Source organism: Marmota monax, unplaced genomic scaffold (genome assembly GCF_021218885.2).
Source record: "Marmota monax isolate L192 unplaced genomic scaffold, Marmota_monax_Labrador192_F-V1.1 WCK01_AAM20220418_F8-fsc00005, whole genome shotgun sequence".
NCBI classification, from domain to species: Eukaryota; Metazoa; Chordata; class Mammalia; order Rodentia; family Sciuridae; genus Marmota; species Marmota monax.
This window is the reverse complement of record NW_026692254.1, coordinates 15,730,262-15,745,221: the sequence shown is the minus strand read 5'-3', so window position 1 is coordinate 15,745,221 and position 14,960 is coordinate 15,730,262. Positions and strand designations below refer to the sequence as shown.

General features: G+C 33.7%; 1 protein-coding gene across 11 annotated transcripts in view; it reads left to right on the top strand.

Annotated features, from left to right (window-relative positions):
* Mef2a (myocyte enhancer factor 2A) overlaps positions 1-14,960 on the top strand; it is a 154,532-nt gene that overhangs the window by 95,377 nt on the left and 44,195 nt on the right. For 6 of the 11 annotated variants that reach the window (XM_058576830.1, XM_058576832.1, XM_058576833.1 and 3 more), the window contains one exon: positions 2,990-3,052. The exons of 4 other annotated variants lie outside the window; for them this stretch is intronic. In XM_058576830.1, coding sequence (XP_058432813.1) covers positions 2,990-3,052 — 63 coding nt within the window. Of the gene's footprint in view, positions 1-2,989; positions 3,053-4,288; positions 4,428-14,960 lie in introns of all 11 variants that reach the window. One more of the 11 variants, XM_058576848.1, reaches the window with a different exon arrangement.

Here is a 14,960-nt window from a genome sequence, read left to right as displayed (position 1 = left end):
TGCTATCTTTAAAATGACATTTATTTGAAAATCTTTACACACTACTTTTCCAGAATATTATATTTCCTACAGAAAATGAATTTTACTCCCTTATGTCCTATGTTTCATCAACAGCTGATAATTTATACATATATTTTTTAAAAGAATGATACTTGATATCATATAGCTGTGACATTTAAATTCCATTGGATGCATTTAAAAAAGTTATGTCATCGTTTCTGTGGGTCAGAAATTGGGGGGAAGCTTAGCTTAATCCTCTGCTTCAGGGACTGTCACAAGGCTACAGTGAAAATATTGCCATTGGTAACATCTGAAAATGATTCAAAGCTCAACTAGGGAAGTATCTGCTTCTAAGCTTACATTGATTTTGTAGGAGTCATACCTTTAAGGGTTGTTGCACTAAGGGTCTCAGTTCTTATTGACTGTTGTCCAGTGTCCACCCTCTCTCAGTTTCTTACCAGGTGGACCTCTCCAATATGGCAGCTTCAGCCATCAAAGCCAGCAATAGAGTTCCAGCAAGCCAAACGTCACATCTTTTATAACTTATTTTCAGAAGTGACATTCTATAATTTTTGCCATATTCTGCTTGATAGAAACAAGTCACTAGGTCCAATTCAACTTACACTAAGTAACAGGATTACACTAAGGCATGAATATTGGGAGATGGGATTACTGACAACCATTTTAGAAAGTTGCCTACTGTATGCAGTGTGAGGCTAAACGTCTGTTATAACTAACACTATTTAGATCCCAGGGAAATAATGTCTCCATACCTCTTGTCCTGTCATTGAAATAAAGAGCAACTAAATGTCTGTTATAACAAACACTATTTAGATCCCAGGGAAATAATGTCTCCATACCTCTTGTCCTGTCATTGAAATAAAGAGCAACTAAATGTCTGTTATAACAAACACTGTTTAGATCCCAGGGAAATAATGTCTCCATACCTCTTGTCCTGTCATTGAAATAAAGAGCAACGGTGAGCAAAATACTGATTTTTATGGGTTGTGCTACTCTTGATTATAGAGAGACCATTGTTTAGAATATAGAGAGAATTTGAACAGTGAAAGTACTAGGGAAGATGAAAGAAAGATTGATTACCTTCTCAATTCCTTCCTCTCAGTGTGCATGTAATATTTTCTTATATAAAAATGTATCAGTTCAAAGTAGAACACACTTGCACCTAGTGCTGAGGAACATTTTCCTGTGCTAAACACTTCACATTGCTCTTAGATTTACATATATGTCTCTGGCATAGCAGCATAGCAGTCATGACACATGAAATACACTGATATTGAGATAGGCATTGAACATTTAAATTACTGATAGTTTTATTTTTATCAAAATATTTAATAAAATGTCACCTTTCTATAAACTTAAATACTTGGAATTTGTTTTACACTTTAATTTTAATAGATTGTTTAAGCCTTAGAAAAATAGCATTTGAATGCTTGAAAATAATTTTTTAATTTTACACTATGAATATGGTTACATTTAACTTTTTAATTTTTTAGCTCATTAGCATCAAGAGTGCAGATTATGTGAAAGTCTTGATTATAACAATATAATTGGTGACTTTGCTGAAGTCAAGAAAACTTTATGTTGTTATGTATGTATTTATAGATAATACTTGTCTTTATTCTCATCCAACCATTTCTGGTCTGCAAATAAAATACCTAAATATATACAGTAATAATTAAATAGTCATTTGATATTATTTTAATTGTGTAGCTCTGAGAGAGAACACAAACTTTACCCCTACACTTCTACACTCAACACTCAAAATTTGGTGACCAGATATTTGTGGGGTTTTTCTCCATACACCAAACAGCTTATCAGTGGACACTGAGTATCTTCTAATTCAGTAAAGTTCTGACACTCTATCAGTAGAGTTAGTGTGCGAGCCCATAGGATGAGGGGTGAAGTCCATACTAGGTACCAACCAGGGTTTCCACAAGCCCTTCCTTTGTTTTGATGAATTCATTAGAGTGGCTCACAGAACTTGAGAAACACTGGTTGACTTTTAACCTGTTTATTATAAATCATTTTATAATATAGATGAACAGCCAGATGGAAAGGAGGTTTGAAAGGGTCCGTAGAGCAGGACCTTCTCTCCTTGTGGAGTTGAGGTACACTGCTTTCCCCTCAAGTGGATATATTTATGAATCTGAAAGCTCTATTTCCTATATTTCATTAGGTAACAATTCACAAAGAATGTCATCAAAGATGTTCATATCTTTTCATGTTATTAAGCATTAATACAAAAAGAGGCGGCAGAATTTTGGTGTGTGGAGTTGGAGATTGAACTCAAGAGTCTTGCACAGAGTGCTAGGCAAGCACTCTACCACTGAGTTACACCCACAGCCCTAGGTAGGTGGTACACATCTGTTTAGTCCTATAAAAAGTAGTATTTAATGTAAACATACAAAGAAAATGTTATGACCTCTGTATTTTCTTCTCAATACATTATGATAAATTTATGAATTATTATATTAGACATGGTATTATTTTTGTTACTAAGTTTTTTCTCATTTTGCAGAAATATTTTTGTTTGGTTGATTGGTTGGTTGGTTTTTTGGTACTGGGTGTTGAACCCAGGTGCACCTTATCACTGAGCTACATCCCCAGCCCTTTTTTTTATTTTGAGTAAGGGTCTAGCTAAGTTGCTGGAGGGACTCACTAAGTTGCTGAGGCTAGCCTTAAACTTGCAATCCTCCTGTCTCTGCCCCTTGAGTTGCTGGCATTGCTGTCATGTGCTACCATGTCTGCCATTTTGTAGAAATAGTTGAAGCATTAAATTTTACAGCTCATACTATTTTTTAAAAAAGATGACTTGGTGGCATTGGAGAACATTCATAAATAACTCGTGTGGCAGTTGAAATCATTGTGCTATCATTTAAGGACAAAATACAGGGGCCATGACCATTTCTCTCTCTTACTAATGTCTTGTGAAGTGTTACCAAATAGAGGTATTTCTTTTTCATCACAGGAATACCATAACACTTTTAAAAAAATTCCATTTGCAGAATCTCATTTGATCTTCACATCCAAGGTAAGCTTTTTTAGAAATAGAAATTGGGACTCAAATGACCTACCCAGAGTCCTGTAAAAGACATTGGCAGGGTCAGACCAGAACCCAGGTCTCTGACATTATCCTCTTTCTTTGCTTCCCAGTTTACTGGATTCAGTGAAGCTCTGAAACGTATCACTATAAATAAGTTAGAGTTTATACACATATCAATCATATATAACATTTAGCAACTATAAATGAGTTTTCCTTAATAATGAACAGAAAATTAATGAGGGTAGTTGCAACAAGAAAAATAGCATTTATTAAGCATTTCATATACTCTGCTACTCTTCTAATGAATTAATTTTTATAATATTGTAGAATCCTTATTTCATAGTTGATGAAATTGAGTCACAGATATAAGTGAAACAGAATGATGATAACTTGGATTCTGAAGAAAGTCTACCTTCTTGAATCTTAATAATCTTCACCTGCCTTCAAATTGCAAAGGAATTTGAAAATAAGATCTTAAAGAACACTAGGGAATCAATATAAGATGTACCTATCAAATAGGTAACAAAAACAGGTAATAGTAAAAGTGTGCCAATAGTATATTAAATACAATTAATGATTCTCAAAAATGTGGTACCCTGTCCAGCAACATCAGTATCACCAGAGAATTGTTTAGAAATGCAAGTTCATGGGCCCTATCCAAGACTTACTGAATCAGAAACTCATTTTGATATGAAGTCTAAGCAATTTTATATTAACTTGTCCTAAGTGCATTTATAAACCAAAAGCTTTAAGTTAATACACAATATCTTGGCAATGGTTATTCAGCTTTTTAAATATTTTTATCCCCAAGAATATCTCCTGAAATGATTACAGGTGGGGAGCAAGCATAAATTGTAACTATTTAAACCTTTTAAAAAGCCATTCAAAATAGTATACCAGTTGTCACTAGGATATGTATTTCTAATAGGTTACATTTCAGTTCAGTTCTACATAGTTATAAGAGCTTCTTCAAATGTAGCTCCTTTAATGGTTGCTTCTTGAAAGGTGTGGGAGCATGGTAAGAGATGGAATCTGGTTGAAAGTTAACTGACTTATCTAGTGTTGACCCGGTAGAACTGGAAGGCATGATTCTGCTTCAGTTTTCTTACAGGTTTAAAATATCCTCAGAGAGGCTTTTGGAACCAATCACTTTCCCCCCTATATTATAGATAAGGATTGGAACAGACAGGGAGTGTTTTAAGAGGCTTGCCTAATGTTTTACAGGGCTGCAGTGGAGCGGCAGGGAAAGGGAAAAAATAATGAGGCATCTGAAGACAAGACAAAGCTTTCCTCCACCTCCAGCCCCCTGCCCTGCTCTTTTATTCCTAACAGAGCCTGAAGCAGCAGGATGATGACTCACAGGGTGAGGCACACAATCCTCATGGCCCTCCTCCTCTTCCCACATGTCGCTGCACCATCACTTCACACAGCAGTCACCATAGCTCTTGCAATTTCAGTTTTACTATTTTTATTTTGCTATGTATTTGAATATTATTATTTTTTCATACAATTATTGGTCTTCATTTATGTGCTTTTTATAAGAAACTATGCATCTCCAGGTGTGTTTTTTCTTGTTGAGGTCATATTTTTCTCCATCAGAGATTGATGTTTTTGATAAATAAATGAGTTCGGGGGTGGGGGAAGGATGATATATATCACTTTGTAATGTAAGTTTCTGTAAGACATTTCTTGTGATTATTCACCAATATCTGTGCCCTTTTTATGTCCATATGTTCAGGAATTATTTTAATACTCATCAGTAGATATAAAGTGTTCTTTTTTATTCTGGAAGGCCTTCATTGCACTGGTCAAATTTTTGACCAAAGAGAAAAAGGAGATGGAGAGTGGTTAGAGTGAACTTCCTCTAGAGGTGACCCTATCACCAGTTTTTAACAGGAAATGGTTGAAGAAGGGAATGGGATAGAGGGAAGGTATTTTATGTCCAAAGGGCAACTTAGGTGGAAATTAAGACAATTTCTGCACTCTCCAGTTTATGAAGACAGATCAGCTAAGTATAGCTGTAGTGTAATGTTAATAATAAGATTAGCTAATACCTGAGAAGTAAACCACCATCTCATGATGTATTTAGGTGCTTGACTTTAACCTGGTGGTTTGCCTAGTCACTGAAAGAATTTAATAAAATAGCTTGCTAGGTTTCATTGTCTTACATTCTCAGACAAGAAAGTGTGTTAGAAATGCATGGCAATTTTTGAAAGGGGTTGCAGAGAAAGGAAGAGAAAAGAGAGAAGGAGTAAAGATATTGAATTATCTCTACATATTTTATTTATTTCACTAATATATCATGACTGTGTACCAGACCCAGGTAGATAATGGTAAATGACCATCCTGCTTCTTTTTTCTTAACAAGATGATGTGTTGGGTATATTATTGTTTTACTGCAGAAGTCCTTTTGTTGGATACACTTTAGTAAGGCTTTGAAGGCCCTTAGAATCCCAATATTTATATTTCCTACCAAACAGTAATCATTCAGTATATAAATTTTTATACTGTAATTAGAACTAGAAGATTATTTAAAGCAAATGGTGGTGCTGGGTATTTAACATTTTCATCAGTGTTCTGTGTATGCTTTAATAAAGTGAAATATATAGATATTTTTAAATGGTGAAATAGTTCTCTTTTATAAAGATCCATTGGAAACATGTAATTTTTGAAAACTGGCACTTTGAACAGATATGTTAAAATTCAGGTGACACCCAGTTTTCAGTATTTATTTATTAAGTTATTTTATTTCTGAAAAAGACTACTTAAGGATCTAAAATCTCTATAGAAGATATCTTCTTTGCTTAGATTAGCCAGAACTCTGCTTTTTAACTTATAATTATGGAATTAGGGCCGTGCCTGTGAAGTTTCAAATGGTAGTATTTTAAGAAAGTAAGTACATACATGAGGATTTTTCACATTTTTTGTTTAATTGACTCACAATTGTTAACATGTACTTTGATAATTGTGTATCCTAAGGATGTTCTTTGAAGAATGTTACTATATGTTTAGAAGAAATGAGATTATGTTTATTTATTTAAAGAATGGTTGTTGTAGTTCTTATTTTAATTCATTAGCAGTAAAACATTAGCAGGTAAATCTTTTATATATTTTTATAAATGCTAGCAATTTTTAAGACTTGATAAATAGACTGTGCTTTAGCTTTCTAGAATAGACTACAGCTTAATTGTGTGTGTTAGAATTTACTTCTTGTAATTCAGTGGAGAATGTTTTTCTGTCATGCTTTGCTTTCGTAGAAATTTTCTTTTCCTATAATAGTTCGTTGTTTTGTGTAATTTCTGGCCTTAAGTTATTTACAGAATCTAGCTTGAAAATCTTAAAAATGTTGATGTTTTGAAGAAGAAACAAATAACAAGTAATATTTGTGCAGGAATTTTAAAAATCAGCTTGCTTTTTATGTTTCCATTCATATAGGATTATTGCATAAAACATAATTAAATATGTTATTGCCATTTCTACATTTGTATAGATGAATTAAGTATTTAAAATTTGTTATTACTTTGAAGTAATAAAAAACCTACCTATGTTATGTTTGAGGTATTAAACATTTTGAGGGTCAGAGTTGTGGCTCAGTGGTAAAGTGCTTGCCTCCAATGTGTAGGGCACTGGGTTCTATCTTCAGCACTCCATTAAAAAAAGAAGAAGAAGAAGAAGAAGGTATTGTGTCCATCTGCAACTGGAAAAAAAATTTAAAAAAATTTTTGAAGGATGGTAGAAAATAGCTTTAGATAAGCATTTAGGCATTTTGTAAAAGGTGTTTGATATTAAGAGCTCAAACTCTTTTTGACATTTTGTTAGTAATTCAAAGTAAATTTCTGTGTTTAGTATTCTAACTCGCATATCTTTACTATAATATTTATTTACTGAATGCTTGTTGTACCACTTAGTGTTTCAATAGGACAGAGAAAATATTAAAGTTATAAATCTTAGGGATTGTAACAATCAACTATACAATTGTTTGAAAACTATGCCATATTGGTTAGGTTGAAAGCAACAGAAGACCTGACTGAAACTAGTCTTTAAAACAAGGGTGTTTTGGTTCCATAGTTTAGCTATTGTGAATTGAGCTGCTATAAACATTGATGTTGCTGCGCCACTGTAGTATGCTGATTTTAAGTCCTTTGGTATAAACCAAGGATTGGGGTAGCTGGGTCAAATGGTGCTTTCATTCCAAGTTTTTTGAGGAATCTCCACACTGCTTTCTGTAGTAGTCACACCAATTTGCAGTCCCACCAGCAATGTATGATTATACCTTTTTCTCACATCTCACCAACATTTATTGTTGCTTGTATTCTTGATAATTGCCATTCTGACTAGAGTGAGATTTGCATTTCTCTAATTGTTAGGGATATTAAACACGTTTTCATATATTTGTTGATCAGTTGTATTTCTTTTTCTGTGAAGTGTCTATTCAGTTCCTTAGCCCATTTATTGATTGGGTTGTTTACTTTTTGGTGTTAAGTTTTCTGAGTTCTTTATATATCCTGGAGATTAAGGGGGGAGGCTAGAGAAGAATAGAGTTACTTTGGATTAGGTAGAGGGGGAGTGAAGGGAGGGGAGGGAATATGAGGGTAGGAAGGAAGTATAGTAGAATGAATTAGACATTATTACCCTATATACATATACAACTACACAACCAGTGTTATTCTTCAACAGAAGAATGTGTCAAAGTGCATGTATAATTAGAACAAGTTTTTAAAAAGTGGGGGCGGGATTGGGAAAAAGGACGGGTGTGTGTTATATCATATAACAAAATTCTAGCAGTGTGCTGATGAGGCTCTGTTGAAGTGGGCTCTCTGTCTTCCCCTTGCATTGGTTTTGTACTCATACCTACTTTTTCATGTTGGCGAAACAGCTTCAGGCCTTGTATCTGCACATAGTATCATTGAAACAGCACTGTCTAATAGAATTTTTAGTGATGATAGTAATGTTGTATATTTGGGTTGTCCAACATGCTGACCAATAGCCATGAGTAGCTGTTGAACCTTTGAAATATAGCTAGTGCAACTGAGAAACTGTTAGGGTTTTTTTTTTTTTTTTTAAAATTCAGTTTAAGTAATCACATGTGGCTATTGACTATTTAAGCATCAATAAAAATATTAGATCAATTGTATCCCAGAATGTCCAGCAGATATTCTAAAATTAGTTTGTATGCTTTAGGCTGCATTCCTTCCCACATCCTATGCCCAGAAAAACTAGTGATAGTAGTGGAGAGAGAATGGAATATGCTGACTGGCTTATTCTTGCTGGATGTTTTACCTTTAGGACTTGCTCTATCAGTCGTCCGGATAGTGTGATTTTTGCGTATACTTTACATATTCATATATATCTCAGTAGAACAGTTAATAGAGAGTTCAGAAATGAGCTGATATGTATATGATTAATTGATTGACAAAAATGCAAATAAATTAATGAGAAAATGAAAGTTTTAATACGCTGTGCTGGAAAAAATAGATATCTGTTGGGGAGGGAAAAAATCCTAGTATTATCTCATATTGTATGCAAAATTATGGTCTAGAGGGTTTGTATAGGAGATTAATATGAGGTGATAAAGAAATTGGATATAGTTAATAGAGTGACTTAGTACCAAGCTGTGTCATTTGAAACGTGTGAGATATATGTGTGGGGGGGTGTATTGGGCAGCCTTTGGAGGTGTTTAAAAGTTTAGGTAGTCAAATCATTATTGCACAAATGTTAATCTGGCAGCAGATAATCAACATTGTAAAGAAGTTTATAACTTTTAAAAATATAATTTATCCCATCTTGTAATCGTGATAGTTTTTTTTTTTTTTTTTTAGTAATGGTGAGACTTGAAAGAAGAGGAATGTTATTCCATTTGGTTTGAATGGAGAGGGGAGATTATAAAGTGGAAGTTTAGGATGTATTCCAAAGACTGTAATGTATTGACACTTTATTCTTTTTCTTAATTGATCTGTAGAAAATTCGAGTGAATCATTTGTTTTAAAAAAGGAAATTTTTAGAGTTGAGCATCATGTTAACATTCCCAAATATTATAAATAAATAACCTTTGTAATAAAACCTTCAGTTTTAAATTCTTTTAAAAATCATTTCATTGTTATTTTCTATGCACAAATGAACACATAATCAAAACTATTGTGAAAAGAGGTTGGTATAAAAAGTTTAGGAAACTAAAATATAGTTACTTCATTTAATTGATAAGGAAGCCAGGTCAAAATTGTCCAGATCATATTAGTACATAGTGACAAAACCTACACTTACATAATGTCTTTTGAAAGACTGTAGATCTTTTGAGGCAAGACTTTACAAAAGAATATTAGTATTTTCACAGTGTTCAGTAAATATCCAACACACAGTTTACTGAAGATATGAACTAAAGGTAGCATTGCTTACTTCATTGTTAACCCATTTATGATACTCTTAAATTAAAACTACATCAAATATTACAAAAACTAGTAGGGACAAAAATATTGTTTGTTTTATAAGTGGAAGGAAGTCAATAGTGAAGGAAATGTGATTCTTTTTACTCTGTAACATTGGAAATGATGACTTTTTTAACTCATCCTCACCCCTCGCGTCTACTCATTCTATGTATTATTCGCAGCCTTCAGAGAAGTAAACCTACTTTTAAAAATAAAAAAGTACAGAGGTTTCTGATGTATTGAGATTTATGCATTCCTGAAAACCTCACAAACTGCAAAACCCATATATCTGTGTATTCTGAGAACTAACACAAGTAATAATTGGGGAGATAACTTGAACTGTTCAATTAGGCAACTTAGTGTAGTTAGTGACTACCATGATGAGATTATAAATGTACAAAATTACTTGAATAGAAATGCTAGTAAGCCTTTCATTGGGATGGAATTGGTGGATCTTAGGACAATACAGATGGAAGTATAGTGGTGAGCCAGTGGAGGCTGCCATTAAAGAGGGCATGGGAAAAAGTATAATCTATAAGACTAGGAGTACTCATCTAAAGCCTTCTTTTAAAAATTTCTGGTAATACAGATTAATACTTACATTGTCAGTACAGTAGCCAAGTTGAGGGATTTTTCCTTTCCTGCTAAAGTTCTAATACTATTCCCACTTTTCTGGTTCCGCTTTCCTAGGAAAAAATCACCAGCAAACCAAAGTGACCTCTTTATTATACTGATATCATTTCCTAGTGCCATTTGCATCTGAGCTAGTTTGCATTACAAAAACATATCATAGTAGAGCAGACTATTGTTTAAGTACACAGAGGTTTTTTCTCTCTCTTTTTTTTTATAAGATAATGTGTCCTAGTTTACATTCATCTGGATTAAAGACTGCTATTTTATTTAAAAGAAAATTATACAGAGTAGGAAAGTTATTTTTCTGAGATTTGTTTTTTTTTTTTGGTTATAAAGAAAGTTATTTTCAGAAGTTTTATTGGGCTTTGTTTTTTATGTTTCTGTTCACTGGCAGTCTTATCATACTAGGATATAGTAATCAATAGGTATGAATTCCATATGATAATTATTCATGATCATAGTAAATATTTTCAAAGCTTTCAGTAACCTGCATGAAGTACTATATAAATCATTACCCAAATATCCTTCACTATTATGACATTGAGTGCATATTTTAGTTATTTATTGAAGTATGTGGACATAACTGAGATTAACCCTCTAATCTACTTTATATGTCAATGAACTTGTCCTGGACATTTCATATAAGTAGAGTCATATAATATGTGGTCTTCTGTGACTTTTTTCACTCAAGATGATATTTTTAAAGCTCATCCATATTGTAGCATATCTTAGAACTTCATTCTTTGGCCAAATGAGATCCATTTGCTACTTTGAAGTTTATGCACAACTTTTTGCAGGATAGTGGTGCTGGGGATCAAACCCAGGGCCTTAAGTATGCTAGGAAAGTGTTCTACCACTGAGTTATACCCCTATAACACTTTTTTGTATGGGCATATGTTTTCATTTTCCTAGGTATTTAGCTAGGAATAGAATTTCCTGGATTGAATAGTAAATTCTTTTGTTTAACCTTGATGAGCTGCCTAAATCTTCCACATCTAACTTAAAATAATAATAATAAAGCAAAAACATCAACAAAAATAGCTTATTTGGATATCATTAGAAAAGCTTAGTTCATTATTTTTCTAAAAATACTTACTTACAAAAAAAAAAGTTCAGTATTCTTGGGCCAGGTTATCTAGATTAACTCACTTGCTAAAAGACAACTAAAAACAGTAGGTGAACTATAAAAAATATTTCATAATATCAAAGAGCTTTAAGGACTATGCTAGGCCCAAATCTAAGAGAACAGAATACAAAAGTCAAGAATTCTTTAAAGCTGTAGCTGCCCTAAGTAATTTGCCAGGATAAAATAGCTGAAAAACTGAGAGCATCCCACTAGTTAGTGTCACTTACTTACTGATAAAATACGCATGCGTTTGGCTGGGATTATGGCTCAGCGGTAGAGCGCTCGCCTAGCACGGGTGGGACCCGTGTTCGATTCTCAGAACCACATAAAAAGCATTGTGTTGTGTCCATTTACAAAAAAGATTAATTTCTCTCTTTCTCTCTCTCTCTCTCTCTCTCAAAACAACAACAACAACAACAACAAAAACCTGAGCCACTGTCCCAATAAATCCCATGCAGAATAAATCTAAAAGAAAAATGAAACAAACTACACAGACATAGTGAAAATGCAGAAAACAAAAGACAAGTAAAACAGATTTATCCTCAAAACAGTGCTGATTCTAAATACCAGCAAATTAAACCTGGAGTCCAGTGATAAATGTGCTAGGGTAATAGAGAATAGAGTAGGAACCCAACCTTGAGTTTTATATACAGAGAAAATATCTTCAAGAATGAAGGGAAACACTTGTATATCAGCTTTGCAATTGAACTACCTTATGCTTTGGAAAAGGGCCAAGACCAACTCAAGCTGCCATGGTAAGAAAGCAGGGACTACTGCAAGTAAGTATGTGAAACTAACTAGTAGGATGCTTTCAATGAATTTTTTTGGATGAAAAAGGCAAATTAAAGTATCTAGTAAACAAACAAAGGGGTAGTGAAGAATCAAAAGCCAGGACTTTGGACGATACACTTTTCTGACTTTTCAGGAAAATCAGCATTGACACTGAAAATCAGCATCATCAAAGAATTTATTTAAGTGGCGACATCTAAAACATTGGTGACTAGTTGAGACCAGACTACCTGGTGGCTTAGTATCCAGCTCCTGGAAAACCAGGTCCCCAAAATTGTAGAAATTGAGGGAAGCAGTGGAGGAGGTATTACCATGCTTTAGGATCTTTACAGTCAAACCTAGGATCATAGAACTGAGTAAGATCTTAGAATTCACAGAAACCAGAGCCTAAACAACATATTTCTCACTGAAGAAGATGTGGTTAGGATCATGGAAAAACTGGGAGAAAAATACGAAGACATGCTTTTGACCAAAGACATAATAAATGTTAACTCTTCTCAGTGGTTAAAGTGGTACTAGATCACAGTGCTCTTATCTATTCTCCTTTTGGTTTGTTAACTGTTTGAAGCAATCTGTTGATTGGCTAAACTAACACAGCATAGTGGAAAGAGTACTAGTTTAAACATAAGAAGACTTAGATTTTAGTTCCAATTATGCTACTTTATAGCTATATGATGAGGTAGGATATGGCATGAGTACTTGAATCTCTCCTGACTTTAATATTCTCTTCTATTAAGATAGGAGATGAACTACGGAATCAGAAAGGTGTCCATTTTCTATTCAATAGGTATTTTAACCTAAAAAAATTTTTTTTATACTAGGGATTAAATCTAGGGCCTTGCACATGCTAGGCAAACAGTCTTCAGCACTATATCCCCAGCCTTAAAAAACAAAACAAAACAAAAAAAAACTTAACTTGAAATAGGTTTTCACTAAATTACTCAACCTGGCCTTGAACTTGATATTCTCCTGCCATAGCCTTCTGAGTAGCTGGAATTAGAAGTGTGCACCATTATACTCAGCTTTAACATACTTTTTTCAGCATATATAATTTTTTTCCCTATGGTGCTAGAAGATTGAAACCAGGGCCTTGTGCATGCAAGGCAAGCATTCTACTAACTGAGCTATATCCCCAGCCAGCATATATAATTTCATTATTTTCCTATTCCTCAAAATTTTTGTTCAGTGGACCGGTTGCCAGGAAAATATAATTTTAGCAAAACAATCAGAAAAAAATAATCTTATTTTCAGAGAGAATAATTCTTATTGTCAGATTTACAACTCCAAGTCCAGATGGCCTCGAAGTAATTACTAGTATATTTTTAAAGAGGAAGTAATGCATGTATTTCACAACTCTTCCAGAGAATAGCAAAAGAAGAACCTCTCCTTTTTTCATTTTTTGAAACTAGCCTAACTTTGGTAGCAGAACCAATTAAGAGAATGCTAGAGAAAACCAGAATTTATGTTCTGTCTCACTGAACATAAATGGAAAAATCCCTAAGCAAAATATTAGTTCACTTTTTTTGTGTTCGCATCTTTTTTATTGGAGACATTTTCGTTTTCACAATGAAAACTGTCTCTACTGCCTGGAAACTTGTCTGGACTCTGTATCAGCTTCCTTTACAGTTAAGAATGGACATGTGACTGAGTTCTAGCTAAATAAATATGGATGGATATGATGCAGGCTGCTTCTAGGCCTGACCTATGAGCTATTTCCCACATGATCTTCACTCTCTCTTTTATTTGACAACCAGGTGTAAAGAATCCAGAAGGGGACTCAAAGGTCCTATATGCAGAGCCACAAGATAAATGACTCTGGACAGGGTTGGGAGTGTGTATCTGCTTGGATGAGAGTATGCTTAGCATTTATGAGGCTCAGGGTTCCATCTTTACGAGTTCCCTTTCCCCCCTAAAACAGAAAAAGACTCTGGGCCCTGAGTCTCACATAAGTTTCTCTGAGACTAAGAAATACCCTCCTTGGGCTTTGTATAAACAATAAATAAACTTTCATTATGTAAAGCCAGTGGGATTTGTGGATTTTTGTGTTAAAGCCTCTATTTATGCTAATACAGAAATTTAATCCCAGATTATACAGAAGGGAAAATAGATCATAACTAATTTGGCTTTATGCCAGGAATGTAGCATTATTCCATATTCATGAATTGGAAGTCTTAATATTGTATATAACCATGCTACATAAAGTTATCTCTATAAGTCAGTGAATTGCCACTCAGAATTCTGAGGCATTAAAAATAAAAACCTTACTGATTCTGCAGTTCAAAGGGAAAAGAGACATGAAGAAAGATTAAGGTGAGAAGATTTGCAATAAGTATATTAGAGTAATTTTAAAGCTATAGTAACTAAGATACTGTGACATTAACACAATTACCAATGACCAAACATACTGGTGGAATAATAGCACAGAACTGGATCCATACAAAGATAATTAATATATAATGACATGCTATCACAGATCAAAGAGGAAAGAACAAACTCTTAAAATTAGTCTTGAGATTGAATATATCTCAAATCCTACACTAAATAATCTCCAGCAAGATTACAGACCTAAAGCTGGTTAGAGGATAATATAGGAGAATACCTTCATAATTTTGGGGTGGGGGAAAATTTCTTATATAAGACCTAAAAATCACTATTGTAAGGATAATGAAAAGAAAACAATGATATGTTTGACTATATTAAATAAAATTAACCTCCCTTCATACAAAGATTAAAATTTTAAAATGCCATAAAATGGGAAAAGATTTTTATGATACATAAAATTAACGTAGGACCTATACTGACTGCATTTGAAAGAACTATGTACCAGTAAGAAAAAAGCAATTCGTAGAAAACTTGGCAAAGTTCTTGAATAGCTGCTTCACAAAAGAGAAAATCTAAATGGCCATAGTTATGAAATGTGTTGAAT